Raw genomic sequence first — 27712 nt, 5'->3', positions numbered from 1 at the left:
TACCTGCTTGTTTTCTCTGGAGGAGCTGTCCTGATGAACTATTTTCACCAGTTTGTGTTTACTCTCTCAAGAATGTAATCATGTGGAACCATATAAACGTGTATGCCTGTGCTTCTTTACAAGGTTGTGCTTTGCTACTTAGAATATCAGCACCTTGAACTGTGCTTAACTACATACAAAAGAGTCAGTGACTGGTGAATGACTACATAAAACCCGTTCATTCATAATCGACAGTATATATTGTCTGTGGAATAGTTTTTTGGCATCAATTTTGTTTAGTATAACATCTTGTAATTGTTCCTCTTCCTTCCTTCCTTCCTTCCTTCCTTCCTTCCTTCCTTCCTTCCTTCCTTCCTCCCTCCCTCCCTCCCTCCCTCCCTCCCTCCCTCCCTCCCTTCTTTCCTTTCTTTTCTTTTCTTTCTTCTCTCTCTCTCTCTCTCTTTCTTGTTCAGTGTCTTAGACAGTTTTCTCTGTTCTTGATAACAGGAGATACCATCTTTGTATACATCATAATGCATAGCAGATGTATATTGAATATCTTTATTCATTAAGACTTAAATTGCTGAAATCCAGTTTGCCTTTAACAAAGGAATACTTTACTGTATAAAACAGTGTGTTTCTCTATAACTAGGTTTTTTTGTTTTGTTTTGTTTAAAAGATGGAGATTTTGGACATTCTTTGTTAAACTTGTGGCTAGTTTTGGTGATGGAAATTGGAGTTTTCTCAAGTATATTTTCTTGAGTTTCAGTGTAATAATTGCCTACAATAAAAATGTAATTTTCAGTAAAATAATGTACATTGAAATTTTAATTAAAAATGATTATGTTATAGTTGAGATTTCATTTTAAAGTATTATAAATAATAACTTTGTAAACTAGTTATCCTAATACTTTTCTGTATGCTTTTACAAATGTAAATATCCAATTATCTTATAAATACTTTATTTCTTATGCAGGTTTTAATTCAGTAATTTGCATAACTGTCTTATTGCAACTTTGTATTACCACTTTTTCCCTCAGTATTTATTGATGATCTTTCTTAATTTCTTAAGTACTATTTCTTGGAAATGAATGTCCAAGGATATATTACATTTCCAAAAGTAAATACTTTAATGCTTACTAAAATATACCATAAATATATAAAATGAAAAATTTTAAATCATTGGTGTTTAAAAGGAGAAATTAAAAACTACTGAAATTTTTTTTTCTAATTTCTATGAAGAATTCTTTCTTCTGTTTTTATTTACGTTTCCCCCTTTTGTTCCTTTGCTTTATTTCAGGCCAGTCTATCCATATGGGGATGGGGAAGCCTTGGCATTGTCCTTTTTCTAATAACCTTTGGACCCTTTGTAATATTTTATTTGGCATTTTATATCCTCTGCTTTGTGGGAGGGTAAGTATGTGCAATGAAAATTTTATAATTTTATGTGTGATATTTTGTTAAAGTAGAAACAAATTGACTATGAGAACTAAGAGTATGATTTATTTGTGAATGCTATTTTTCAAATTTCATAAATTTCAAAGTTTATAAAAAATTAAGTAAAATTAAGATACCTTTTTGTATGTGGTGGTTATTTTTTGAAATGAAGTTTTAATTGCTAAATATGAAAATATCTTTTGTAATATAAAAATTAATATTCTTGGTTTAAAGTTAGAATTTTATTACCTATTAGGAAACTATGATTAGCTGAGATAATACATCTAGTTTTATATTAAAGGAAATACTATTGCATTGATTAGATGTCAAATAATCATTGTGTCTTCAGATAAATGTTATTACTTTGGTCCAGACAGTTCAGATAAATATTTGCTTATATAGTTTTCTCTTTATGGTTAGTTGATTTATAGTATTATAATTTCCTTTATGTTATAAATGTTTACAAAGAAGGTTCTAGTCAAACTGTATTATAGCTTTGTGCACATAACAGTTGGTATTAGGCATAGTATTATAAAGAAAGTCTAGATGGTGGAATCACTGTGAAACTGTCCAGTGTAGCTTGGCTAGAATGCGTCTTGTTGACTTGTGCTTGTGTTTATCAAGTCCATTTTATGTAATTCGTATACAGTGTACACTTCCTTATACTTTTTGAAAATATTTTTGAAACCTTCATTTAGATGCATTTTTGAACATAGAGTTTCAGGTGGCTTTAGCTGATTGAGCACGTAAACTAGGACATAGAGTGCGAGGCATGGAAGGGATGGTTTCTGTGCATATCTACTGCCCATCCTCTCCTCGAGGTGGACTTGCAGTGTGTATATATGTGTACATTGAAAGTTGTCTATGGCCATTTTCTAGGGAGCACACCATTGCTTACTAAGCAGTTCTGCCACAAAACTATATTTCTGTTAGATTCACTACTTTTTTTAGTAATTACCTAGATGCCATATCTTAAACTGAAATATTTAAATCTATTTCAGCCACAAGAGTCAGGTGACACAGAGTTCAGAATATCTTTAATGAAAACATTGGTACAGGATGTCTGAAAACAAATATTTCCCGTCCAAAGCCAGAAGAGATCTTTAACTACACTGAGTCGCAAGGTTGCACTTCACACCACAGGGCCAAGGCTGCTTTTACTCACTGGAAAGATTATTTTTCACAAAGAGATGCTTTTCTAAACTTTAAGAGTCTAAAAGGAGAGATTCTACTAATTTCATAATTAAAATAAGCCCTTTTTCAAGATCGAAGGAAAAGTATTTAAAAATCTTGCCCCCTCTTTGGAAAGAGAGGAAATTGTAGCCTTAGAGACAAGGTGAGAACTCTAGACAATAAGCAAGAAATTCATTCATTCATATTCATTCTCTCTCTCTCTCTCTCTCTCTCTCTCTCTCTCTCTCTCTCTCTCTCTCTCTCTCTCCATCCTCTATCCCTCCCTCTCTTCCTTCTGTCTTCTCTTCCCTCTCTTCCCTTCTCTCTCCTTTCTCTCTCTCTGAGACAGGGTTTCTCTGTAGCCCTGCTTGTCCTGGAACTCAAGCAGACTGGCCTCGAGCTCAGAGATCTGTCTGTCTCTGCCTCTGGAATGCTAGAATAAGTCTGTGCCACCACTGCCCCATTTGAGAAGTATTTCTTTCTCAACAGTAAATTACATACAGAATTTGATAAATGGAAGAGATACTAGAAGTTTTATTGACTTTTTTTTTATTTTGCTAATTTATCAAGGAATAATTATCAAAAATGGTTTGGATACTTAAATTCTATAAAGGTTTTAGGTAAAGATAGATTATTGGAAGGTGTGGTGAAGTTAGTAAAACTTTTAAAAATAATGTTTATAGTTATAAGATGGAGTGTGAGATTCCAAACTAATGCTATATTGTGAATCAGTGTGATTCTGTACTAGCCCACTGACCATATTGGGGCTCCCTGACATAACAAGGGTCTTTTGTTTCCCCTGTCACCCAGTTGAAGAGAATTATCTAATTAGACATTCTCTGAATGCTCTCTATGGCCAACAAGGTCATTCTCTTTTTGTGACCTTGATTATGTGGACTGACTGTCCCTTCAGTGAAACTTTGTATCATTTAATGTATTGTAAATTTGAGTAACAAAATAGATTTTTTTGAGAGTCAAGTGATTATATTTTATAAATTTAAAGTCATTTGCTAGTTTAGCTTTGCTTTTTCTTAACATTTTAAAGATGCGATGCTATTTAGTTAAAGTGCACATTTGAAAGGAATATACTTTCCTGTGAACAACCCATCTAGGTCTTTGATAAAAGAGCTTAAAGTTAAAGTGTTCTGTAGTGTATTCATCTAAAATGATGATGATATAGACATTTTTTTTTTCTTACAGTTAAAGCTAATCACTTATTTGCAGTCTTAGAAAAACACTGACAGGGCAAGCACAAGGGTGGTTCTTGTTAAATCATGGGACAATGTCAGCATTACAGTATTATTTCAGGGCATTTGCTGTATTTATTGCATGGGTTATTTGTTTATTCATTTACCTGTTTTTGTTTTGTTTTGTTTTGTTTTTTGTTTTTTTTCCCCCCTGAGACACGGTTTCTCTTTGTAGCCTTGGCTATCCTGGAATTTGCTTGTAGATCAGGCTGGTCTTAAACCTGCTTCAAGTGCTTGGGATTAAAGGCATGCACCACCATGCCCAGCTAGATGGATTATTTAGTAATTTGTAGCCCCTAGATTTTGATTGTGAGTCAAACACTTAGTGCTTTAGCCATCCTCTAGCCAATTGTAGCTTCTAGTTGTATTTAAGCATCAGCTAAAAGAATTAAGTAGTTGTTTATAATTACAAGTGTTCTTTGAACTTGCTTTCTTACTGTTGCGTCATAGGCTAAGATTAGTGTTTTATCTGTCATGATCTTAAGAGTACAAGTTTAAATAATTACTTTATTGTATTTTTAAATGCTCCTAATTATCAAATTAAACTGATACATAGGAACAAAACACAAGGGTATATCATCTACAGACAATATATATCACAAATTCTGAAGACATACACACACAGAGAGAGAGAGACAGAAACAGAGACAGACAGAGAGAGAGGGAGAGAGAGAGATTTTTTATGTATTATATATAGTTTTAGGTAAATAAATAATAATATGATTCCTTATGACTTTCTTATACATCATCAGTGTTATTTTAACCTTCCCTCTTCCCTTCTTTGTTGGCCTTCCTCACCTTCCCCCCTTGTTTTGCTTTGGTTTTGGCTTTTGACACAGGGTCTCTACATTACCCTGGCTGTCCTCAAATGCACAGAGATCTCTTACCCTTCTCTTTTCTGAGTGCTAGGATTAAAGGCATACTCCATTATTCTTGGGACTGAAGGTTTTAAAAATAAAAGTTATTTGAGTAAAGCTTTGGAAAACACTTTGTAAGGAATACATCTAGTTCTTCTAAGTTTCAGAGCCTAACAAAAAAATCTGTCAGTCTTAATTTTCAAAATTTCAAGACTTAAGTTTTAAGAAATGCTAAGCCATAAAGCCTGAGAAGTATATTTAGTAATAAATATGATAAAGTATAGAAATACTTTGTTTTTTAATCTATAATTACTTTCCCCCCCTCCCATAGGGGTTTAGTGGTTACTCTTCTGTATGGGAAAACTAACTCAGAAAAATACCTAGAGCAGTGTGAACACTCATTTCTTCCTCCAACATCATCTGGGGTTCCTAAGGTAGGTCATGTAATGGAATGCAAAGCCCACAGTGTACTTCTTTGCAGTGATCAGTGTAACCATCTGGATGGCCAAACAAGGCTGTCAGTCACAAGTGTGTGTATATATTAATGGGAGCTACTTGATCTTACTGAGAACTTACTGAGATCTTAAACATCATCTTGAAATCTTTCTTAGTATTATATGTAAACAAATGGGAATGCAAATGCAAGGAAAAGATAGAAATTTGTTAGCTTACTTTTTTTTTCTGTTTTAATATGAAACTCATTTATAGAATTTGTAATAATGCCAATGACTGTTAGGTTTGAGTGAAATAAATTGAATAGGAATCACAGAAAAATGTACATTTTTTGTTTAATTACTTTGAAAAGTGTAGTTTGCAGTTAAGCTATCATTCTGAATAGTGGTATTTTTCTATTAAAGTATCAGGTTTTATAAATGAAGTAGATATTGGGTTCTGTGGGTATATAGATTTCATAGTTGCTATACCTTCAAGTTTTGTGTGATTTGGGTTTCATTTTATGTAGAGACACAAATGATTTGAAATTGATACCAGTAATTTAACCTTACAGTCACGTTAATACTAAAATGTAGATGAATAAATAAATAATGTACAGAATTAGATTGTATTATAGAAATGAAAGGATCCCACACCATTCTGTTTTACGTTCATCAGGTGATGTTTCATTTATACATTTTACAACTGTTTTCTTCATACTGTTTATTGTAATTATTAGTGCATATTAATTATGCACATTAGTGAGTTCAGTACAAGATTTCTGTATAAACATGCTTTGTTCACATCCACCCTTTAGCCTGTTTTCCTTGTGTTTCCCTCCTCCCCAGTTCTGTCCTTATCCTCAGAGTCTGTCAACACTCTCAGATTGTCTGTTGCTTTCTAGGTATGAGAGAAACCACAAAACCTTTGTTGTTTGGCTTATTTTGTTTAATACATTGTCTTCAAGATATGTCCATTTTTCTGCAAGTGCCCTGATTTCATTCTTTATGGCACAGTAATACTTGGTTGCATGCCTATACTGACTTATTCATCTTTGGGATGACTGTGTCTTAGATCTTGTGAGTAGTGTAGCAGTAAACATGGCTGTGCACCTATCTCTGAATTCTGATTTCACTTTCCACAGATGAGTACCTTGGGATGCTACAGCTGTATGGAATACTTAAAACTTTCTTAATTATCTGAACTTGTTGTTTTCTGTTCCTTTAGAAATGTTAACACTGTCTATCCTTTGATTTTGTTTCCAATACTCTATGGAATCAAGCCTTGGCTTTCTAAGCTGTCTATAGTTTTCATTCAGTTAGATGGTTCTTAACAAAGAATAGGAAACATTTTAAGAATTAAGATTTTACACAGTGGTAAAGTCAAGATATTTATATTTTTATAATCAATTTTATAAGTTTTAACTTGTTTAAATATGTGATTTGTAAATATAGTCTATGAAAAAAATTTTTTATTGGTTTATAGTATACTTAACAATGCGTTTTAAATATAGTTGTGAATTCTTTAACAATACGTTTGCATTCTAAGCAGTACATTATTAAGGGATTTTATTAGTATGAGTATCATAGAATGTGCAGAAGCAAACCTAATGCCTACCTAGGGTATGTGATCTTCTTCTAGACAACACATTGCTTAGTATGTTTGTATACTAAATACTCTGATCACCCTAGTGTAATGGTAAGTATTGTCATTATATAAACTGAAAAGAAGCAGAGAAATTGTGGTCTAACCTTTTTGTGGTGAGACACTCCTTTACTTGCTTTTAACCTCAGTATTTGGGAGGCAGGCTGGATCTCTGTGTTTGAGGACAGTTTGATCTACATGGTGAGTTCTAGGCTAGGTAGGATTATATAGTGAGATCCTATCTCAAACAAAACAAAACAACAAAGCAAGAAAGAAGTGGTTTAATAAAACCATGTAAGTGTTTAGGGTTTTTGCTTTCAAGGTTTTAAGGGAGCTTGTAGAAGTCTATAAAAACTGCTAAACCTTAGGCTGTAAATTGTTTCTCCTTTGTGTGTGTGTTTCACTTTCATGTCATTTGTAGTTTTCCTTTATTTATTTATTTATTTTTGCTTCTTCACTGGTAATAGGAATTTCTCAGTTGCTTGGCCCATAGTTGCTGAAGTGTTACTTGGTGTATGACTATATGTTGATCCTTAGATTTATTTGAGAGACTCCTAGTTCATTTTTCTATATGCCCAGCATAATGATGACTGCTAAAAAATAGAGAACTATGTTTTCCTTGTTGTTTAAAATTGTCTATCATTAAAATCAACTTTAAAATAAATTAGATTGTATGCTCTTGGTAGCTAGAAAAGGAAGGAAAACTTACAGTATCAGTAAAGATAGTAAAATGACAAATCATAAATATTAATTGCATAGTTTGAAGGTTTGGTTGAACAGTGGCAATTACTATTCTTTTCTGTTTCCACATCTTTTTGTTTTAAATCACCTTTGCTAATGTAACAAAAAAAAAATAGTGTTTTCCCCCTGGATATCTAATTCTATTCCTCCGAGAAATCAAATTTGGCTTATACTTATTTTATTAAATTATTTAATGGCTGGAAAATATGGGAAGGTATTAATAACCAATCAATTTGAAGCAAATTGGAGAGATCTGAAATCAAGGAGATATTCAGTAATGGATCATGGTTTCCCTTAAGTGCTTAGAAGAAATGAAACGAGAAGCCAGGACTATTAAGATTGACAGAAGATTGACGGGTGCCAATATAATTGATGAGCCTCTCCAGCAAGTGAGTTTCAGTATGTGGGATTTCAATTCCATCTATTGTATTTGATGTATGTTTCTTTTGCAGATGGTAAGGTACACTTTTTAGGTATTTAAGCAATGTCTTGAAATTATATGATAATGCTATTTTTGAATTGTGTATTTAATAATTCTACTTACTAGGTACCTATAATGAGGTAGTTTATTTAACAAGATAGCTGTTATGGGTTAGCTCTAGATTAGAAAAAAGTTTGCTACCATCTAATAATAATCTAGTAATTTTATAATTTAAAATATTAATGTGTTAGTCTTGTTGAGCAATCCCATTGGTTAGGTAAATTAGACTTTTCAGTTATTTATATTTCTTAAAATTGCATATCTCTTATTTGGTTAAAAATGTTAATTAGAATTAGATAATGATATCCCCCTCACAGATATTTTTGATAATGTTTTGATTATGTAATTATTTTAAATAATCTATACTTTTACTTTTAATATTTTATAAATGAACCTGCCATTAACTTACATGACTTGTAGAAATCATGATCTTGATGTTATGGACTAATGGCACTGGCTACATTAAAGGTATTAATAGAATTAAGTTAGCTTTTGTAGTTAGATTTTATAATGGATCTGATGAGGGCATCTTCGAAACATTTGTTTCTATTAATGTCTGTTAGCATTATTTACATCTTATCCTGTTGAACTGAGTTGAACTCTTCAGCATATTACAGGACTGAAAATGTTTTCCAGACTCTTTCCAAACTCTAAAACCTTTCCAAACTCAGTCTGAATGTAGGTCGTCTTAGATGATGTTCTAGTTTGCTTAAAAATTAGAAGTGAATGAGTTGGGGTTTCAAAACATTTTTTATGATGGCTTTTAATATAAAGTTAAATAAATTCCTATAAAGATAGGAATTTATTATCACGATTTAAGATGTATAGAAGAATATGAGAAGATACAAGTTTTAGTTTTTGTTTGGTTTTGCTCCTGTTAGTTTTTCAATCCTAACAAGTTGTTTTCCTTTAATGTTCTGCGGTAGGTTATCCAGTTTTCCTTGAGGGATTATGTCCAGTACTGGTATTACACATTAAGCGATGACGAGTCATTTCTTCTGGAAATTAGGCAAACTCTGCAGAATGCACTCATTCAGTTTGCTACTAGGTAAGTTGCTGCTTATAGTTATATAGAAAAAATTCAGATGTCATATTATAGCAGGAAAACAACTTCCAAATGAAAGGGAATTTTTAACTATAAGTAGAAAAGTAGACTTATGGACTATAATGATCACATTATTTACATGAATAATTTTCATTTCTCTTGTGCATCTATCTAAAATATATATAGTGCTTCAGTTTTATTTAGTATCTTGAGTAAATGCAAATTTCTTCGAATTGTTTACATTGTGTTCCTTATTATTAGCAGTATGCAAAAGTTCATATTTTTCTCTCTTTGTTAACAGCTGTGTGCCCATCAATTTTGATTGTAGCTACCTAGTAGGAGTGAGATTTCAATTCATTTTGATTTTGCCTTGCATTTCTCTGAAAGTTGACATTGGGCATCCTCTCATATGCTTACTAGTCATTGTATATCAACACTAAGGAGGTATCTAGGCTTATCCTTGCTCTGTTTTAAACTAAGGTTACTTGTACTTTATTATTGGCCATACTTTCCCATGGGACATGCTAGGGCACATCTATAATCCCAGTAGTCAGGAGGCCGAGGCAGAGAGATCTCTGTGAGTTCAAGGCCAATCTGGTTTACCTAGCAAGTTCCAGTACTGCAGAATAGCCAGGTAGACCTACAGAGCCTGTCTCCATTTGGATAGTTAATGCTCACTTGTCTCTGTACTTCTCTCAGTCTTTGTAGTCTTCTGGTAAAATTACCTGGCTGTGATAAAGGTGAAGGACATTCAATAAAATGCTTTTTATATGTCTCATTAGAAAGGGAAGTTTACTTGTCTAGGAATAGACACCATTGTCATCATTTAAAAATTTTAAAAATTATTGGTTTATATTTATGGGTATTCTGCCTGCATTTATGTATGTGTACCATGTGCTTGATGCCCAGCAAGGCTAAAAAAGAGTGTCAAGTCTGTTTAAAACTGGGATTCCAGTCCATTGGGCTCTGCTGTGTAGGTGCTAGGAATTGAACTTTGGTCCTCCAAAAGAGCTGAACTGTCTCTCTAGCTCTATCATTAGGTCTTTTAAGAAACATTAAATATATATGAAATATATCAAAGTAGTATATGCTGTATCATTTTACCTACTTTTGTAAATATACATGACAATGACATAAGTACAGCAACTACTAGCAGTGATTTTTGGATTTTTAGTTTATGGCTGAGTATAGTTAATTCCAGAGTTTTAAAGAAAAAATGCATTTTATAAATTGTGTATTTTGCTTTATAGCCACAGATTAGATAGGCAATGAAAAACATACAATAATCAGTAATAAAGTTTCCAAGATGACGACTTTTTATGTTCTCTTATCCTCTTGTAAAATTAAAAACAAAGTTGTGGCTGGCCTGATCTCGGCGTGTCCTGTATGTGCAGTTCCTGCGGTTCTCTGACAGTGTGTGCTGCTACTTTGTCATGCCTGGCAAATAGTGTTGCTGCAGACTCTCCCTTTCTTCTTGATCTTAGGATTGTTCTGCTTCCTGTTTGATGTTCCCCAAGTTTTGGAGCAAGAGGGTATGAGACAGATGTCTCATTTAGGTTGCATTTTTATTTAGTGTATGAGCATGTGTACACGTGTGCATGTTTGTGTTTGTGTGTGTGTGTGTGTGTGTGTGTTACAGAGATTGAACTCAAGTCTAGTCTTGGCAAAAGGTGCTTTTATCTACCAGGCCACTTGGTCCCAGAGTGGTTTCAGACTCCCTGTGTAATTGAGGATGATGCTGACCTTTGATCCCCTCGTCTTTACCACTCAAGTGCTGGTGCAGCAGGAGTGTACCACCACACTTGACCCTCTTTGAAAAGAAATTCATTTGCTTCCAGTATTGATTGGTAAGTGTTCTTGAAACTAATATGCAATATTTTGCCTTGTATGTGATAGAATGGTAAATATTCAGAAATTGTATTTTTATAGAATTTCCAGTTGTGAATATATATGTTGACACTGAATGTTTTGCTTTACAAGTAAATTTTAGTAAGACTCTTGTTTATTGAAATGATTAACATCCTGAGCTCAGTTTCTTATACTTCCTACCATGGACCTTGATATATATATATTTTAACCTAAGGTTTCATTTATTGCTTTTATTAGAACTTGATTAAGGCTTTCCACTCTTGCTCTTCATATCAGTCCCTAAAAGGGTGCTGCTGCTTTGTGTGTGCTCATCTAAGGACTGTGCTCATTGTGTGTGGAGATCCAAGTTCTTTGGAAAACCTGGAACCTTGGCATCTATGCAATTTGGAACCCAGCATAGAACTGGGTTCCGTATCTGATGTTACAGTGCATTAAATAGCCATTTTGGTCAACAGGGCTATTGTTAGGTTGGCATGATTATACTAACAAAGCTATAAGTATTCTTAGAGAAGACAGATTCTGAGATGTTCTCTGATGTGCATAATTTTGTAGCTAATGGACTGATGAGTTTTAATAAAGGTTATATGTGCCAGTCTAATACTTTTCCAGGAATACTTAGTTGTGGTGGTGTTTTATGTTACTAGTAAGGAGCTATACACTGCCTAGAGTTGATGGAACAAGCACAGTGATTGATCATTGCAATCTCAGCCCACAGAGTAGTGATACTCATTGCCTTTTAAAGGCATGTAACTTGGGAACAAAAAGCTTCTCAGTATGTGTGCTGCTTAAACCTCCAAGAAGAAAGAGCCAAGTATTCATGGGTTACATGTGCCCATTCTTCAGGACCTGTTAACAGTGTTTTGGCTCAGAGAGAGTGATCAGTAAGCCATTATGTATTTTGGACCAGTGCTGGGCATGTTACTTAGGCACTGAGGGATCCAACTATAAGTAAAGTAGAGAGACATTAAAAGAAAATTTGCTTTCCTGAGATTTGTTTTTGAATTAACAATGAAAATATCTAATTCTGAGTTGTACAATAAGCAGTGTAAAGTGTGGCGATAGGAGAACATGTAACTAGAGAACCTGACCTAATCAGAGGCAGTAGTGATGTGGGCAAGAGTAGGTAAAGCGTACCATAGAAGGACTGCCTATGCCCAACAAGGACATCCTCCCCTACATACACAGCTGGAGCCATGGGTCCCTCCCTGTGTGCTCCCAGGCTGGTGGTTTAGACCCTGGTATCTCTGGTTAGTTGGTATTATTGCTCTTCCCATGGGGCCGCAAACCCTTTCAGCTCCTTCAGTCTTGTCTCTAACTCCTCCATTGGGAACCTCATGATCAGTTCAATGGTTAGCTGTGAGCATCCACCTCTGAATATGTCAGACTCTTGCAGACCTCTAAGGGGACAGTGCAAAGCGGAAATTGGACTTTTGAAGTATACGTGGGAGAGCAAAGGGAAATATGTGGAGAGTGGAGAGGGGCTTGTTTGTTCGGTGGCACCTAGACACATTTGAAGAGTTAGTCCATTTAAGCTTGAGAATTACAGCAAAAGCCTTCCAGTCTACATAGCTGACAGGAGGAAAACTGAACAAGTGAAGATTAGCAAGGGCTTAGGTATGCAAGATTGGAGAGAATATATTTATGTGTGACCATAACAATAAAGGGTATGTGTTGGAGAGCTTGTAAAGCTTCCATTTTGTATTATTTTTTAGTATATCTGTATTTAAAAAGTTGAGAGACCTAGAAACAAGGATGTGCTGAGGAATAAGACTGTTAGACTAGACAGAGATGAGGGCACACAGAGCTTAGGCTTGAAGAAAACAATGTGTAATGTTTTGGCCTTGTGCTAATGAAAAATACAATCACCTTGTTTCAAGAGTAGCTAATTTTCTTGTTTCTGCAGTCATTTTGTCAAAGCATATAAGCTGCTGGGGGCATATGTACTTGTTTCTTTAGGTTAGGGCCTATTATTTTCCTTTTTACTTTTTTGGTGACATATGCTCTCAAGTTTAAGGAGTATTACCTCATAAATAATGAGAAGATGGAAGTATTAGTTGTCAGACTCCTTGTGCAATAACCCACATGCTTTTACTACAGTAGGTATCATTGGGAGTAGTATTGTAAACAGCGTGAACAAAGAGACAAGCATTGGTTATAATTTTTTTTTTTTAAGATTTTTTTAAGGTTCATTTATTTATTTTTTAAAATTTATATATGTGAGTGCACTGTAGCTGTCTTCAGATACACCAGAAGAGGGCATCAGATCTTATTATGGATGAGCCACCATGTGGTTGCTAGGAATTGAACTCAGGATCTCTGGAAGAACAGTCAGTGCTCTTAACCACTGAACCATCTCTCCAGCCCTGGTTATAACTTGAGAGCGATTGATCTTAAGAGTCTCATAGGAAGCTGTGTTGAGAATGTGTACTTGAGTGATTTCTATTCATATTCATCACATTTCTTAGATATTTATCATGCACCATTTTATAAAGTGCTTCATTATTTAACTTTTCTGCTTTTGTCAAGAAAGATATTAAGCATTTTTTGTGTATTCTAGTATAAATGAAAAACAATAGTGTGGTTGTTGTTCTTAGTGTAGGAAATTCTTTAGAGTTCAAATTTCTGTTAGATTTGCATGTAATTGTAAGAAAGTCAAAATAGAGGGAGTGTACTGTTTTTTACCCTTTTATTTCTTGTTTTTAAATTGGGTATTTTATTTACATTTCCCTTACCCTATTCCCCCACCCCCAGGAACCCCCTATCCTGTTTCCCCTCCTCCTGCTTCTATGAGGATGTGCCCCCACCTACCCCCCCCAACTTCTACCTCCCCACCCTCGAATTTCCCCACATTGGGACATCCAGCCTTTATGGTGCCAAGGACTTCCTCTCCCACCTATGCCCAACAAGGACATCCTCCCCTACATACACAGCTGGAGCCATGGGTCCCTCCCTGTGTGCTCCCAGGCTGGTGGTTTAGACCCTGGTATCTCTGGTTAGTTGGTATTGTTGCTCTTCCCATGGGGCCGCAAACCCTTTCAGCTCCTTCAGTCTTGTCTCTAACTCCTCCATTGGGAACCTCATGATCAGTTCAATGGTTAGCTGTGAGCATCCACCTCTGAATATGTCAGACTCTTGCAGACCTCTAAGGGGACAGCTATATCAGGCTCCTGTCAGCATGCACTTCCTGACATCCACATCAGCGTCTACCTTTGGTGCCAGCACATGGGATGGATACCCAGGTGAAATGGTCTCCAGACAGCCCCTCCAGTTTCTGTCCCACACTTCGTCTCCATATTTGCTCCCATGAGTATTTTGTTACTCCTTCTAAGAAGGAAGGACCCCTTCTTCATGAGCTTCATGTGGTCTGTGAGTTGCATCTTATGTATTGTGAGCTTCTGGGCTAATATCCAATTATCAGTGAGTGAATATCATGTGTGTTCTTTTGTAATTGGGTTACCTCATTCAGGATGCAATTTTTCAGTTCACCCTTTTATTTCTATTTCGAGAAATAGAAATCTAGATTAGTATTGAATCATCTATATTAAATAATAGCATTATTTGATGGTTTTTATTAATCTTAAATGTCAGATGTTCTAATGAATTGAGATTGGTTTAAAATGCCTTTTGTTTTTGTTTTTTCAAGACAGGGTTTCTCTGTGTAGCCCTGGCTGTCCTGGAACTCACTCTGTAGACCAGGCTGGCCTTGAACTCAGAAATCTGCCTGCCTCTGCCTCCCAAGTGCTGGGATTAAAGGTGTGCGCCACCACCGCCCAGCTAAAATGCCTTTTAATTTTGGCAAATTTTATGCTATTTGAAAAATTCAGTAATGAATGGCATTGTTCTACAAAGAAAAACAAATATGGAATGGTGAATTATTTTTGCTTCCAAACTTGTGAGATGGAAACTTTTATGGAATAATTTACCTAATGGCCTGTAGTAAGTACACTGTACATTATAAAACTGAAAGTTTTATAAAAACTGAAAGTTGCTTACATAAACTATGACTTAAATGGTTCTTAAGACCAGAGTATCACTGTGTAGCCAAGACTCGTCTCTGGTTCAGTGTGTATCCCTAGACAACTCTGATTTGAGATCCTTCAGCTGCTGCTTGCTTTGAGTGCACGTGTGTGTCAACATGACAGACTGGGTTTTGTTTTTTCTTTTTTAATAAAACATAGGGGGAGGTTTACATTTTTATTTCGTAATTTATATTGAGTGATAACATTGCTGCCCAGTGTCTTTGTCGGCTTTAACATGTGTTTATATTTTGAGACTGTTGATTTTTCATCAGCTCCTAAAGATCTAAACAATGTGATGTTTAATTTCTACCATCTCATGTAAGTCAAAGTATAACTGCTTTTTACAATTACTAGATAAGGTTTGTTTATCAAACTGTAAATGTGCCTTTATCATTAATAGACAAGATTTGTTTTGGAAAATAATTTATAATTTTTTCAATGTCATCACTACTCTTCAATGTTTCCTCATAGCAGTAGTGTTTTGATTTGAGTTTTATAGACATTTCCTTGTGAGCTACCTACTGATAGGCCTGCCAGCCTGATTGACAGTAGCCACAGTAAAGGCAGAATGCTCATCTTGTCTCTGCCTCCTGTCTGACTCTTCAATCAGTGTCTTGTCTTTCTTATTAAAACTGGTTTATTTGCTAGACTGCAAAGCCTCTAACTGAGAAGAAACACAGTGCCAGCCATCAAGTAAACATCTCCATGAGTTGTTCATTTTATATGTGTTGTCAGTGGTCACAATGAGTGTGTTGTTTCCTGGTCCCATTGGCCATGTTCTCTCATTGACCAACATCTTCATGAGCATATATTACTTATTTTTGCCATAGGTGTGACCCTGAAAGTTTATCAGAGTTATATGCTGTTTTTATTTGTATGACTAGTTACTAACATGTTTCTTGAGGTTAGTTGCTGTTGAAATATAGTACTAGATAATTTTATAGGATCAGTATTCAACATTTTGTATTTTAAACTGTTTTGTACAAGCCATGTTTACCATTATCTTTTAACTAAGCAGTTCTGTGTGTCTTGTTATTTAGTGGCTGTAGTTTTAAGTGCTGGTATATACAAAAAGAAGTAAGTTACCATAGACATTTGGTTTCAGAAGATAGTTTGAATGAGTGAAAAATTTATAATGGATTCAGAAGAAATAAGAAATGTCTGAAATACTCTCAAGCAAGTAGACATTTTGAATCTCTCAGGTGCTTTTATGTCTGGGCTGAGAAATTATATGATATACCTATGGGAAGGCTTATATCAGATTAAACTGAAACCATTTTACTATATTTGCAAATTTTAAGAATTTAAATTGAACTTTTATGCCCTTGAACGTTAAAATATGTTGTCAGAAGACAAAGTGAAATAAGAGCTGATGTACTTAAGACTCTTATGTAATAAACTCTGAGATAGAAAAGTAATTAAGGAACAAAATCTCAACATGAGGGGCTTAAGGGATACTTTGTGGTTCTCAGGACGTTCGGCTCTTGCAGAGGACCAAAGTTTGCTTCTTGACTGGCTGCTTGCAACTGTTGTGGCACCTGCTCCAGAGGGTCTGACACTTAACTTCATTAAAGTAGACATAATTTTTTGTAAAGCATTTATATAATGATTTAATTTTTTTTTCTACAAGGTCAAAAGAAATCGACTGGCAGCCTTATTTTACTACACGCATTGTAGATGATTTTGGCACTCACCTACGAGTATTCAGAAAGGCTCAACAGAAAGTAACAGAGAAAGATGATCAAGTCAAAGGTACTTGCTTTATTTCATTTGAAAGTCAGGATTTTAAAATCTCTTATTTCTTTGTGTATTTTCAGTTATTCCTTGTTGTTCTAGGTACAGCAGAAGATCTGGTAGAAACCTTTTTTGAAGTTGAAGTTGAAATGGAGAAGGATGTTTGCCGAGATCTAGTGTGCACTTCTCCCAAAGATGAAGAAGGTTTTACTTTTACTATAACCCTTTTGAGTCCAGTCACAGGATAGAGACAAATTGACAGAGCAATTCTAAGGTGGCATTTTTCTTGCACAGGATAGCTTTGTATAGAAAACACTATTTTATTGTAATCCTTTCAAGTAGCTTCTGCATTCTTTTCCCTCCTGAAGGTTATCTTTAAATAACTGAACACTTACATTTTAAGAACAATAGTAGTTTCAAGTTATTATTTCTACCCTAAGAGTATACCTGTTATCCTAAAATCATTTCTAATTAATTTCAAGTAAAATGTTTAGATTGTTATATGCTGTTTTATTTATTTGACTAGATACTGGAATATGTGTTTCTTGATGTTCAAATAAAAATTCTCTTGATGAGAAAGACCAATTTTGGTAGAGATTTTTTTTTTTTAATTTAAGTTTAGTCTCACGATTAGGCATCTCCTATTTTTATTTTTACCAATGGGATTAGCTGTTGAATTGTTTCCCAGGAAATTTCCATGTGGGAACAACAATAAGGAAGAATTGTTAGTTCTGGAAGTGATTTTCTTCACATTTGAGAATATGCTAAACTTTTTTTGCCTTACTATTATTTTAATCTTTCCCATTTTTCGTTTTTTTCCTTTTTATACTTGTTATTAAGTTCAGTTTTTTACTGCCAGTTCATAAACATTGTGTGAAATAGTAGTTAAGTAACAAGCACTTACAGCGGAATGAGGTATGCATATGAAGTGAGCTTTCTTAAACTGGTGTACTAGCAGAGCATATGGCTACATTGTTTTCACATGCAGAAGTTGTAGAAGTGCTGTTTTCTGGAAATAATTACTAGGTTTTCTTTACTTGCACAAATAACTTCTAAGTATGGAAGGATAATTAATACATAATAGAAGTGAAAAGTACATTGTGCACTTAAAATGGTCTTTGAGAAAAACAATTTTGTGATTAAAATTTCTCATGCTTAATAAGACTGGTTCACACTGATAGGACTTTCATTAATGCACAGTCATATTTGGAGAACACTGAAGACAGTTTAGTAACACATGTGTAAATAGCAAAGTAGGAAGCTGTTATAAACATGAACCGTCTTAAAAAATGTTTTTTATATTAAGAATAGATAGAGAATCTAGATTTTCTAATGTTATTATAGCTACTTTTTCTGTTTTTAGGATTCCTAAGGGATTTGTGTGAGGTTTTATTATATTTATTGCTACCTCCTGGAGATTTCCAGAGCAAGATCATGCGATACTTTGTCAGGGTAAGCCTAAATTCATAACAAATAATGACATAAAGGAACTTACAGCAATAGTTCTCAAAATCTTTGGCTGCAAGACCCAGTTAAACTTCATAATTACTGAAATATCAAGGAGCTTTTTAAAACGTGATTCTTCATCTATACTATATATGTATTATAAAATACAAAACCAAAATTTTAAACCATGAGTATGCAAGTATATGCTCCATTAGCTGATAGATCACTGACATGCCACCTTGTTCCTTTTAAATTCTTACTATATGCTTGTTAGAGACTGAGAATAAAAAGTAAATAATGTGTCATTCTTTGAGAAAAACATTTGGATCTATGGCTATATTACCAATCTTGTCTGATCTCATAAGCTAAGCAGGGTTGGGCCTGGTTAGTATTTGAATGGGAGAAATGACCTTGGGGACCTTGTTTGAATTCTCCAGAGGTCATTGGCCAATACTTTTGAGAACTGCCTTAGCGTTAGGTGCTTTAATCTTTGGTTATAATACAAAGACCTTTTTTGTTTAATTGAAAAAATATCCATACAAACAGTATCTCTTTATCAAGTTTCCTCCCTGAGATCTCCCTACCCTCCCTACTTCATGTTCCTTTTTGTGTCTCTCTCAAAAATAAAACAAAACAGAAATCAAGAAACACAGAAAAATCTCACAACAAACTAACAGAAATACAGTAAGACAAAATAAAACAACATGCAGTCCACAAAATATCATTGGCTTTGTTTTGTGTTGGCCAACTACTCCTGGGCTTGGATCTTCCCTGAAGTGTGGCTGATATACCTAGTGGGACTCCATGAGAGAAAGTTGATTTTCCTCTTTGCCAAGGGCATCAATTGTAGAGAGCTTCTTTGTTAGAGGTGGGACTCTGTGTATACTTCCCCCTCTCAGTGCTGGGATTCTGTCTTGATCCTGTACAGGTTTTGTGTATGTGGCCACAGTTTTCATGAATCTCTTTGTGACTGGATGATAATGTTTCCTTGAAGTCATCCATTACCTTTGGCTCTTAAAATCCTTTTGCTTCCTCCTTTACTTAGCTCCTTGAATCCTGAGAGGAGGGTTTTGTGAAAATATCATATCACTTTTCAGACTGAGTGCGCCAAAGACTCACACTCTCTGCATATTATCCAGTTGTGTGTCTCTGTGCTAATTCCGTTCTACTGCAACAAGAATCTTCTCTTGTTTGTGTAGTAAAGTTCCAAAAAGGGATTATATTCAGGAATGGTTCAAGTGGGGGAACTACAAATAAATCTTGAGTATAGGAAAAAGAAATGGAAATTGAGGGGGGCATCAGTGGGTTGAACATAACATTTTTATTATTTATTCTTTTTTTGGTGGGTATCTAGTCTGTTCGTTTCTGGCTATTTTGAAAAGAGTAGCAGTGAACATGGATGAGCTAGTGTCTTTGTAGTAGGATGTAGGGTCCTTTGGGTGTATGCCCAAGAGTGATATAGTTGGCTCTTGAGGTAAATCTATTCTCAGCTTCCCGAGGAGCCACCACACTGATTTACTTAGTGACTGTACAAATCTGTACTCTCCCCAGCAGTGTGTGAATGTTCCCTTTACCCTACATCCTCACCAGCATGCCAACTCACTTCATTTTTAATAAGTCAGGGCAACCTGTGTACTGATGGCCCTGACTGTGGTGGCTGTGTCCTCCCAAATCAATTAGCAATTAAGAAATGCCCTACAGATGTGGCCACAGGCCAATCTGATTTGGATAGTTTTTCACTTGAGTTTCCCTGTTGATTCTTAAGTTATATCAAGTTGATAGCTGAAGCTATGATAGATGAAAGATAAGGGGTGGCCATAGGTTACACATCCTCATTAGTATTCTTGCTAGAGGTAGACCAGGATGATCAGATAGCAAAGTGAGGATGAGAAATTTCATCAGAGATTGAGGGTGGAGACATTCTAGCTAAACACCTTTGTTGGATTATTGCTAAAATGTTTGCTACAGTGATGAAAACAGGTTGAGGTCTAATTTAGAAGAGGCTGTAAGTAACTAACTAGAGTTTGGTTGAGGATAAAGCTGTCACCAGTCAACTATAGTTATACCTGTTTTCTCCCACCCCCCTGAAGTATCATTTTCTTTTTCACTCACTGACAGTTGTCTCATGCTTCTCTGTTCTCATTCAGAATGATTTTTGTTACTCTCTTAGCTAGATCATGTTCAGTTTTTCCCAAAAATAACCACTGAAGACAGTGCCAAGTCTTTTCCTTCACAGTATTTACTGTACTTAAAGTGATAATTTTGTTTTGTGTTTACAAATTGGTGTTTTTCTCCATAATGAACTGGGAACTGAGTCCATACCAACCAGTATCTACATTGTCGTAAGTCTAATGGTTAGCTCACAGTGTGATATATAACCCATGCCAAACCAGTGATTCTCTTGTGTTGAAAGATGAAGCCCCGTTTGTCTTCTTGGTGGTTGTGGCATATATGCTATTGCAGAGCCAAGCATGAAGATGGACTTTGTGAAGTGATGTTATTGTTTAAAAATAACAAAAAGGTAGTCAACATATTTGTCTTGTAGATTGCTTTAGGACATATTTCATTCTTTTTGGTCAAATCTATGTTAGTACAACACTGATTTCAACAAGTCAGTTTTGTTCTTTTCACTTATGGGCCCTTTAATCAGTTTTCTTTGTTTAAATTCAAACATTCACAAGAGTCATTTTCTTTAGATTAAATAATAAAGAGGTCTTTCTGTATGGATTTGTTCTTGCTGATGCATAGATTGTACAAATACAGTAATTGTCCAGGGTAATTACTATTTAACTACTTCCACATTTTTTCAATTATTATGGTTTATTCACTGAATGATTCATGGATTTAGTAACTTATATTGGCGTTTTCAGTCTTTTAGAAATTTGAGGTCTTGGACTAGCAAGAAGGCGCAGTGGGTAAAGGCATCAGCACCAAGGCCTGATGACCTGAGTTCAGTTTTCAGAACCCACATAATGGAAGAGGGCCATGCAAGTTTTCCTCTGACCACATGAGCTGAGTTGTGTCTCCCCCAACCACCATGTAATGAAAAGTGTGAAAGGGTTAGGGGTCATACACTAAGAATTGCAAGCCAGATGCACATTGTTGGGCATCTCTGGAACTACAGGGATGTTATCTAATCCTGTGACAAACTTTTGTCTAGCCAGACATTTAATGAGGAGAATTAATTAATTAATTAAATCAGTGTGGTGGCTCCTCGGGAAGCTGAGAATAGATTTACCTCAAGAGCCAACTATATCACTCTTGGGCATACACCCAAAGGACCCTACATCCTACTACAAAGACACTAGCTCATCCATGTTCACTGCTACTCTTTTCAAAATAGCCAGAAACGAACAGACTAGATACCCACCAAAAAAAGAATAAATAATAAAAATGTTATGTTCAACCCACTGATGCCCCCCTCAATTTCCATTTCTTTTTCCTATACTCAGAGTAATTTTCTAAGAGAGATTCACTGATTATATTAAATAATGAACATAAAATGGCATTTATTTCCAATCTGTTGTTCTTTTATCTTGAAAAGAAACTAGAAAATCTTTTGGGGGATTGATTTTTTTTTTTCCTTTTAAAGTACATTTTAAATTTTGAACATGTGAGTCAGAAACAGAATTTGAAGAAAGGAATTTCATATATAAATTTATTTTTGAAAACATTAGAAAGCCTGGCGTAGTGGCTTGTGCCTATAATCCCAAAAGTTAGGAAAGTGAGGCAGAAGTGCTAGGTATTCAGAGTCATCCTCAGATACGTAGAAAGTTTGAGGTCAGTTTCTGTTACCTGAGACCCTGTGTCAGGAGTAAAACAAAGAAGTAAAAAGTTAGAAGCTACAGCTTACTTTGAAAGGATCTCAAATATCCTCTGTAAAGAATCGCAGCATTAATGTCTAGAAGTTACTGGTGCCTATATTACTGCTTGTTAAAAATACTAACTCAGTACGAGGTAATGGTTGTTGGTGACAATATTTGCTCATGCAGGATTTATACAATATTTCTTTAAACAAAAAAAGACTGCTGAATTCATATGTATACACACACACACACACACAAACACACAAAAGCAAATGGTCTTTTAAGAAAATCAGTCTTTTACTTAGTTATGTAAATAGTTTTTGTTAGCATTATGAATGTTCTCAAGAATGAATTTTTAATAATTTCAGATATCACAGCATTAAAGTATGACTAAAACTTGTTCTAAAAGTCTATGTTAGTAGTGTCATTATGTCTTTATTTCTATTTGTGTAATAAATGCCCATGTTGGACTTAAATAGCTTAGAGGAGTGGGTAAATATACTTAAAGATAAATGAATAATAGGTTAGTTGAAGAATTGTATTTATACATGGAGGTTCCTAGGCAGTGCTACTGTATCAGAGAAATGTAAGATGTAAAATAAGAATAATACTAAGACAAATACTGAAAATACAGGCACAGCTGTGTTTTAAACTTGCAAGTGAAAAAAGTTCAGCTGAAAGGCTCAGGGCACACTTAATGGGATCATTGGTTCTTAGAGAGAGGGATAAAAACTGCAAGGCATGGGACTGTAGACAATGTGGGTAGATTTTATTATTTATTTCTCACATTTTTTTTATTGTGAAAATACTCAGGTAGAGGAGACACTTGTGTTCCAGGTATGCAGATGTATCTAATGTTGATAGTACACTTATTCCATTTCATCACTTGAAGTAAACATAGTCTCAAGTTGATGTATATCTTCTTTTTATTTTTAAATATCTGATGTAGGTTCTTGAGTCTATAAATACCTTTATTGTAATATTTTGTCTTTTAAAAATTCACGTAAATACTAATATACCAGAGGTGTCATTTAATTGTGTTTTTATAAATAATTCTCTTCTAATTGTCATAGAGATATGTTTAAGTTTATATGGGTAATTTTGTGTTGGGGTCCACACGAGCCCCACGTTGGGGTGGCCAAAATAATGTCTCGGCCTGAGCAAAATGTTGAGGCCCGGGCCGACCCACGTTTGGGCGGTCACTGTATCCCGGCCCAAGCTGCCGCTCCGGTCTTCAGGTCGGGGGTTCAGCAAGAGCGAGGGTGACGGCAGATTCTACCTAATGTCTGAGATTCGTCTCTGATGATCCCTCTATAGTCTCTGATCTCCGTCTATATTCTCTGATCTCTGGTTCTGTCTTCTATTGTCTCAATTCTGATCTGTTCTGTCTCTGCCTTTTATATGTCTCACTTCTAAGCCACGCCTCTAAGTTACACCTTTAATCATGCCCTTAGGTCTTGTCTCTAACTCTGATCTCTATACTTCTAAGTATACTATTAAGTCACACACCTTTAATCTCACACACCTTTAATCTCACACACCTTTAATCTCAAGGTATCTAAACCAAGATTATCCGAGTGTTCTCAGCTGTTGTAGGCTATTGTAATTTAAATCTCATGTCAGGGTATATGGCTCAAGATGACTGCAAAGCTGATAGCCGCTTTCTGCTAAAAGTCGGCCCCCAACAATTTTGTCTAATTTATTTTGATGTGGAGGTGGTAGCTCACCTTTTATATTTTGGTTGTGAGCCTATCCTTTAATGGCTGCACCATCTCTCCAGCTTGGTAGCTCACCTTTTTATAAGGCTGCAGTGATTCCATGTTCCATGTGTATTACAGCTCATACTGTTGTTTCAGGAAACCACTGTTAGATTTGAGACAATGCTAAATTCAGCTCTGTATTTTTAAATTTAATTTTTAGGAAATCCTTGCACGAGGAATTCTTCTTCCATTAATAAATCAACTCAGTGATCCTGATTATATTAATCAATATGTCATATGGATGGTAAGTACCTTTTAATATTGTGACTTATATTTGAGTGTTTAAAATAGGTTTTAGCAGTAAAAATATTGTTTGAAGATCAGAGTGATTAACCCAACAGTATATGAAAGAAATGAAATAAAAAGAATTTTTTAAATTAGTCTCCATATTTTCTAGTACCTTCCTCACTATTATGGTGTTGCTTCTATTTATTTTAAAGTAATGGCTTTTACTGACTGTGTTATCTAGAAATAATTTTAACAATGTTCCTACATGTTACTTATTACCTATCTGAAATATTTAGGACCTGTCTTGCTGGCCCCAAAGTATGAGGCTTATGCTTTTAATAATCTGGTCTTCAGGCTTCAGTTTTTTTCTTTTTTTTCTTTTTTAGTTAATTGTATAATATTTAGTATTTCATTTTACTAGGTCAGGTGGGTTCTTTTGTAAACTATTACAATTTAGTGGTTGTGATAAAAATGAATGAGCTGCTTCAACAGCGTGTGCATAGAACAGCGTTTCAGTGTCTCATATCCAATCTGAGCCTTGCCAATAGGATCATCCAACTCCTTGTTCTGTGGCTCCTGTCACAGAGACATTACATAGCTATACATGTAAGTAATTTATTCAGCAGTGCCACTTAGGCCTTTTATATCATAAGGTTCTTAAAAAAACTAAGGAAAAATATAACCTTTTTTTGTGTCTACATGTATCATATTTAATGATCCACATTTTTTCTTATAATTTTATATTCTTATTTTCTTTTATTCTGAAATATTTCTTTTGTAGGATTTGTATGGTTTTTAAGCTTGATGGCAACACTGGCATCAAACTCACTGAGCCTTTGCTTATTGGAGAATATGTTTGCTATAAGGTTCCATAATATTTTCGTTTTCTCTAGAGTGTTTTACTGTTTTATATTAGTACTTTTAAAGATGTTTGATTGAAACAGTAAGTTGGTGTTCTTGCTTTTCTTGTTTCTAATGAAAAGTAAGCTTCAGTATCATAACTGTGTCTGTTTTTATGGTTCTGAACCTTTGCAGTCTCCAGTTCTTTGGCTTTCTGCTGAGAGTCACAGACATTTTGCTACCTTTCCATAGCTCTGTTATTTTTGCCTAGTGGGAAAGTGTTTTATCCAATACAGTAATTAAAATAGAGATTATTGTGTAGATATTAAATGCTCAGTTACTCACCATGTGATAACAAAGCCACAATTAAATCTAACATAATCCTCTCCTGTAGTTGTGGACTGTGCCTGTGATAGGGAGATCTTCCCTCATTATTAGCTCGTAATGAGTATTCATCCTATCTGTACTCTTACTCTGGGTTGACTTCTGGTATTCTCGTTTTTATGTTTCCATTACTTCCACCTTAAACAAAAACAAAACCCACTGCCTTAGTGCTATGTGAGAAACTTTTCCTGGACACCCATGATGTATGTCTACTCACTCCAGAAAAAGAGCCTATGGCAGAATGAAGTAGTAATTCCTCCAAATAAACAAATGAATTATTACTGGGACTACTTACTAATGACTAACCCAGACCAAGAAACTTCGTAAACTTGCAGAGCTACCTCTAATACCTGCAGCTTTTCTAACTCTTTATCCATGTTGGGGTGGTTATTCAGTAATGTAGCTGTTTTTAAATCACCCAGGCCCCATGAAAGAAACCTCTTGTCCACATCCCCATTAATAGTCCAATAATAATTCATTGGTTTGTTTGACTTTGTTCTGCCTTTCTGGAGTGAGTAGATATACATGTATTGCGGTCCCAGGAATTTTCGCATACGCTGCGAATTACACAATGTATTTTTAAAGGTAGAAGTAATGGAAATATAAAATCAAGAAGAATACCAATAGTACAAGGCAGAGTAAGACTATAGATGGGTGTCTGACCCTAGTTGACTTGATTTCTCTTACAGTGAGAGCTCAACCGCTTACAGTACTAAAGAATTTTTACTCTATTCCTGTTGATCTCATCTTCTGGTTTTGAGGTCTTTTTGATTTAACTTCAGCCACCTCAATGATTTCCTTCCTGCCATCAGTCATTCTGAGCATGATCCTGTGCTTTTCAGTATATACTGTGTGGCTTCTGTTTTGTTTATAGTGTATGACCCATTTTAACGTAAGCACATGCACACAGCTTTTTCCTTTTGGTATATACCCACTTGGTTTGTAGCAAGTGGTACATGCCCATGGTTTCATATTGAATTTTTCTCTTAGTAAACAATCTCTTCTCTACCTGTTTTTTTAAAACTTTATTTTCAGATCCGTGATTCAAATTGCAACTATGAGGCCTTTATGAACATTATTAAATTAAGTGACAATATTGGAGAGTTAGAAGCAGTCAGAGATAAGGCGGCAGAAGAGCTACAGTACCTTAGATCTTTAGATACAGCCGGTGATGGTAAGTGGTTTTCTTCAAGGATTGCCCAGCCTTAATAAAACTTAATTTATATAATGGAATCATAAACTTATTTTTAAATGTTCAAATTAAGCATTACTTGCTGTATTAACACGTTCTTAGAATAAAAACATTGTTTTCTAAATGTGAGGGTGATGGTATTGCAGTTTTCCCTAACATACAGATAATAGGTATGATTAAATTAAAGTAAATAAATGATTTTATGAAACAATTATATTGTTTTTTATTGGAACAAAATTGCTGTATTATTTTGTTGAATCACAATAAATATAGTGTATTTCTGAAATACCTTAACCATTTTTAGCTTATAATAACTGTGTTTTTTCTTTCAGATATTAACACTATCAAAAATCAAATAAATAGCTTATTATTTGTAAAGAAAGTATGTGACTCAAGAATACAGCGGTTACAGTCAGGCAAAGTAAGTATAAAATACTTGTAAAATAATGCCTAGTTGTAAATACTTCATTGGGATTAAAATGCTCAGTTTGTGCAGAATATAGGATATTAATTAATGGAGCTATTTACAATAGGACTTAAACAAATGGGGCACATGCGTGTGTTCATAGTCTGAAAAATATATAGTTTAATAGTAACAGAGGTTTCACTCTGTAAAAAGCAGCATTGCTTTTTGGATATATTTCTTCCTGTTAGATAAATCCTAATCAAAATGAAAAGTTAATGAGCTTCATTATAGATTTAGGATACATGAAACATTCAAACATAGTCTTTCACTTTTATGTCCTGTAATGTTTGTTTTATTGTAGAATATATAGAGATAGAGAATACATGAAAATACAATGATATAGATTATTTGATATTGGGGAAAATGAATGTTTGTTATATTTTAAATGATTATTTGCTATTTCTTAAAATGAATAGGCCTTTAGAGTTACTGAGCAGAGTATTTCATTGGGAAATTTTATTATACATGAGGGGAATCTTTGTTTTATCACATTTTGACATAGAATATTGCATTTTCTTATATTCATATAAACATTCTACCCTAATGATTGATGAGTGAAATCCTTACTTGTATTCATTTGTGTTTGTAGGAAATAAATACTGTGAAGCTAGCAGCAAACTTTGGGAAACTTTGTACAGTCCCCTTGGACAGCATTCTTGTAGATAACGTTGCACTACAATTTTTTATGGGTAGGTAAAACTTTATTTAAATAATAGAGACACTAAATGTTTATGGATTTTAAACTTGTGGTAAAAATACAAGTAACAGAAAAATTCCAGAACTTAATAGTTTTAAGTGAATAGTTGAGTGATATTAAATACATTGTTGAGGTACAAGCATCCTGTGTCTGTCCCTCTAAACTGCTTCTTCTGTCATAAGGTAGACTTCCTGCTTATGAAAGTGATTGACTTACTTCCTTAGTGTATCCTCAG

General features: G+C 34.7%; 1 protein-coding gene across 2 annotated transcripts in view; it reads left to right on the top strand.

Annotated features, from left to right (window-relative positions):
* The window catches only part of Snx13 (sorting nexin 13), a 96904-nt gene that overhangs the window by 32527 nt on the left and 36665 nt on the right, over positions 1 to 27712 (top strand). For both annotated transcript variants that reach the window (XM_034513866.2, XM_034513865.2), the window contains exons 2-12: positions 1280 to 1392; positions 5025 to 5127; positions 7810 to 7899; positions 8918 to 9039; positions 16555 to 16676; positions 16761 to 16862; positions 18022 to 18110; positions 23831 to 23914; positions 26158 to 26296; positions 26647 to 26735; positions 27370 to 27469. In XM_034513866.2, the coding sequence (XP_034369757.2) occupies positions 1280 to 1392; positions 5025 to 5127; positions 7810 to 7899; positions 8918 to 9039; positions 16555 to 16676; positions 16761 to 16862; positions 18022 to 18110; positions 23831 to 23914; positions 26158 to 26296; positions 26647 to 26735; positions 27370 to 27469 (1153 nt within the window). The remainder of the gene's footprint in view (positions 1 to 1279; positions 1393 to 5024; positions 5128 to 7809; positions 7900 to 8917; positions 9040 to 16554; positions 16677 to 16760; positions 16863 to 18021; positions 18111 to 23830; positions 23915 to 26157; positions 26297 to 26646; positions 26736 to 27369; positions 27470 to 27712) is intronic.

This window comes from Arvicanthis niloticus, chromosome 11 (assembly GCF_011762505.2).
Source record: "Arvicanthis niloticus isolate mArvNil1 chromosome 11, mArvNil1.pat.X, whole genome shotgun sequence".
NCBI lineage: Eukaryota > Metazoa > Chordata > Mammalia > Rodentia > Muridae > Arvicanthis > Arvicanthis niloticus.
This window is presented reverse-complemented; position numbering and strand designations above follow the sequence as displayed.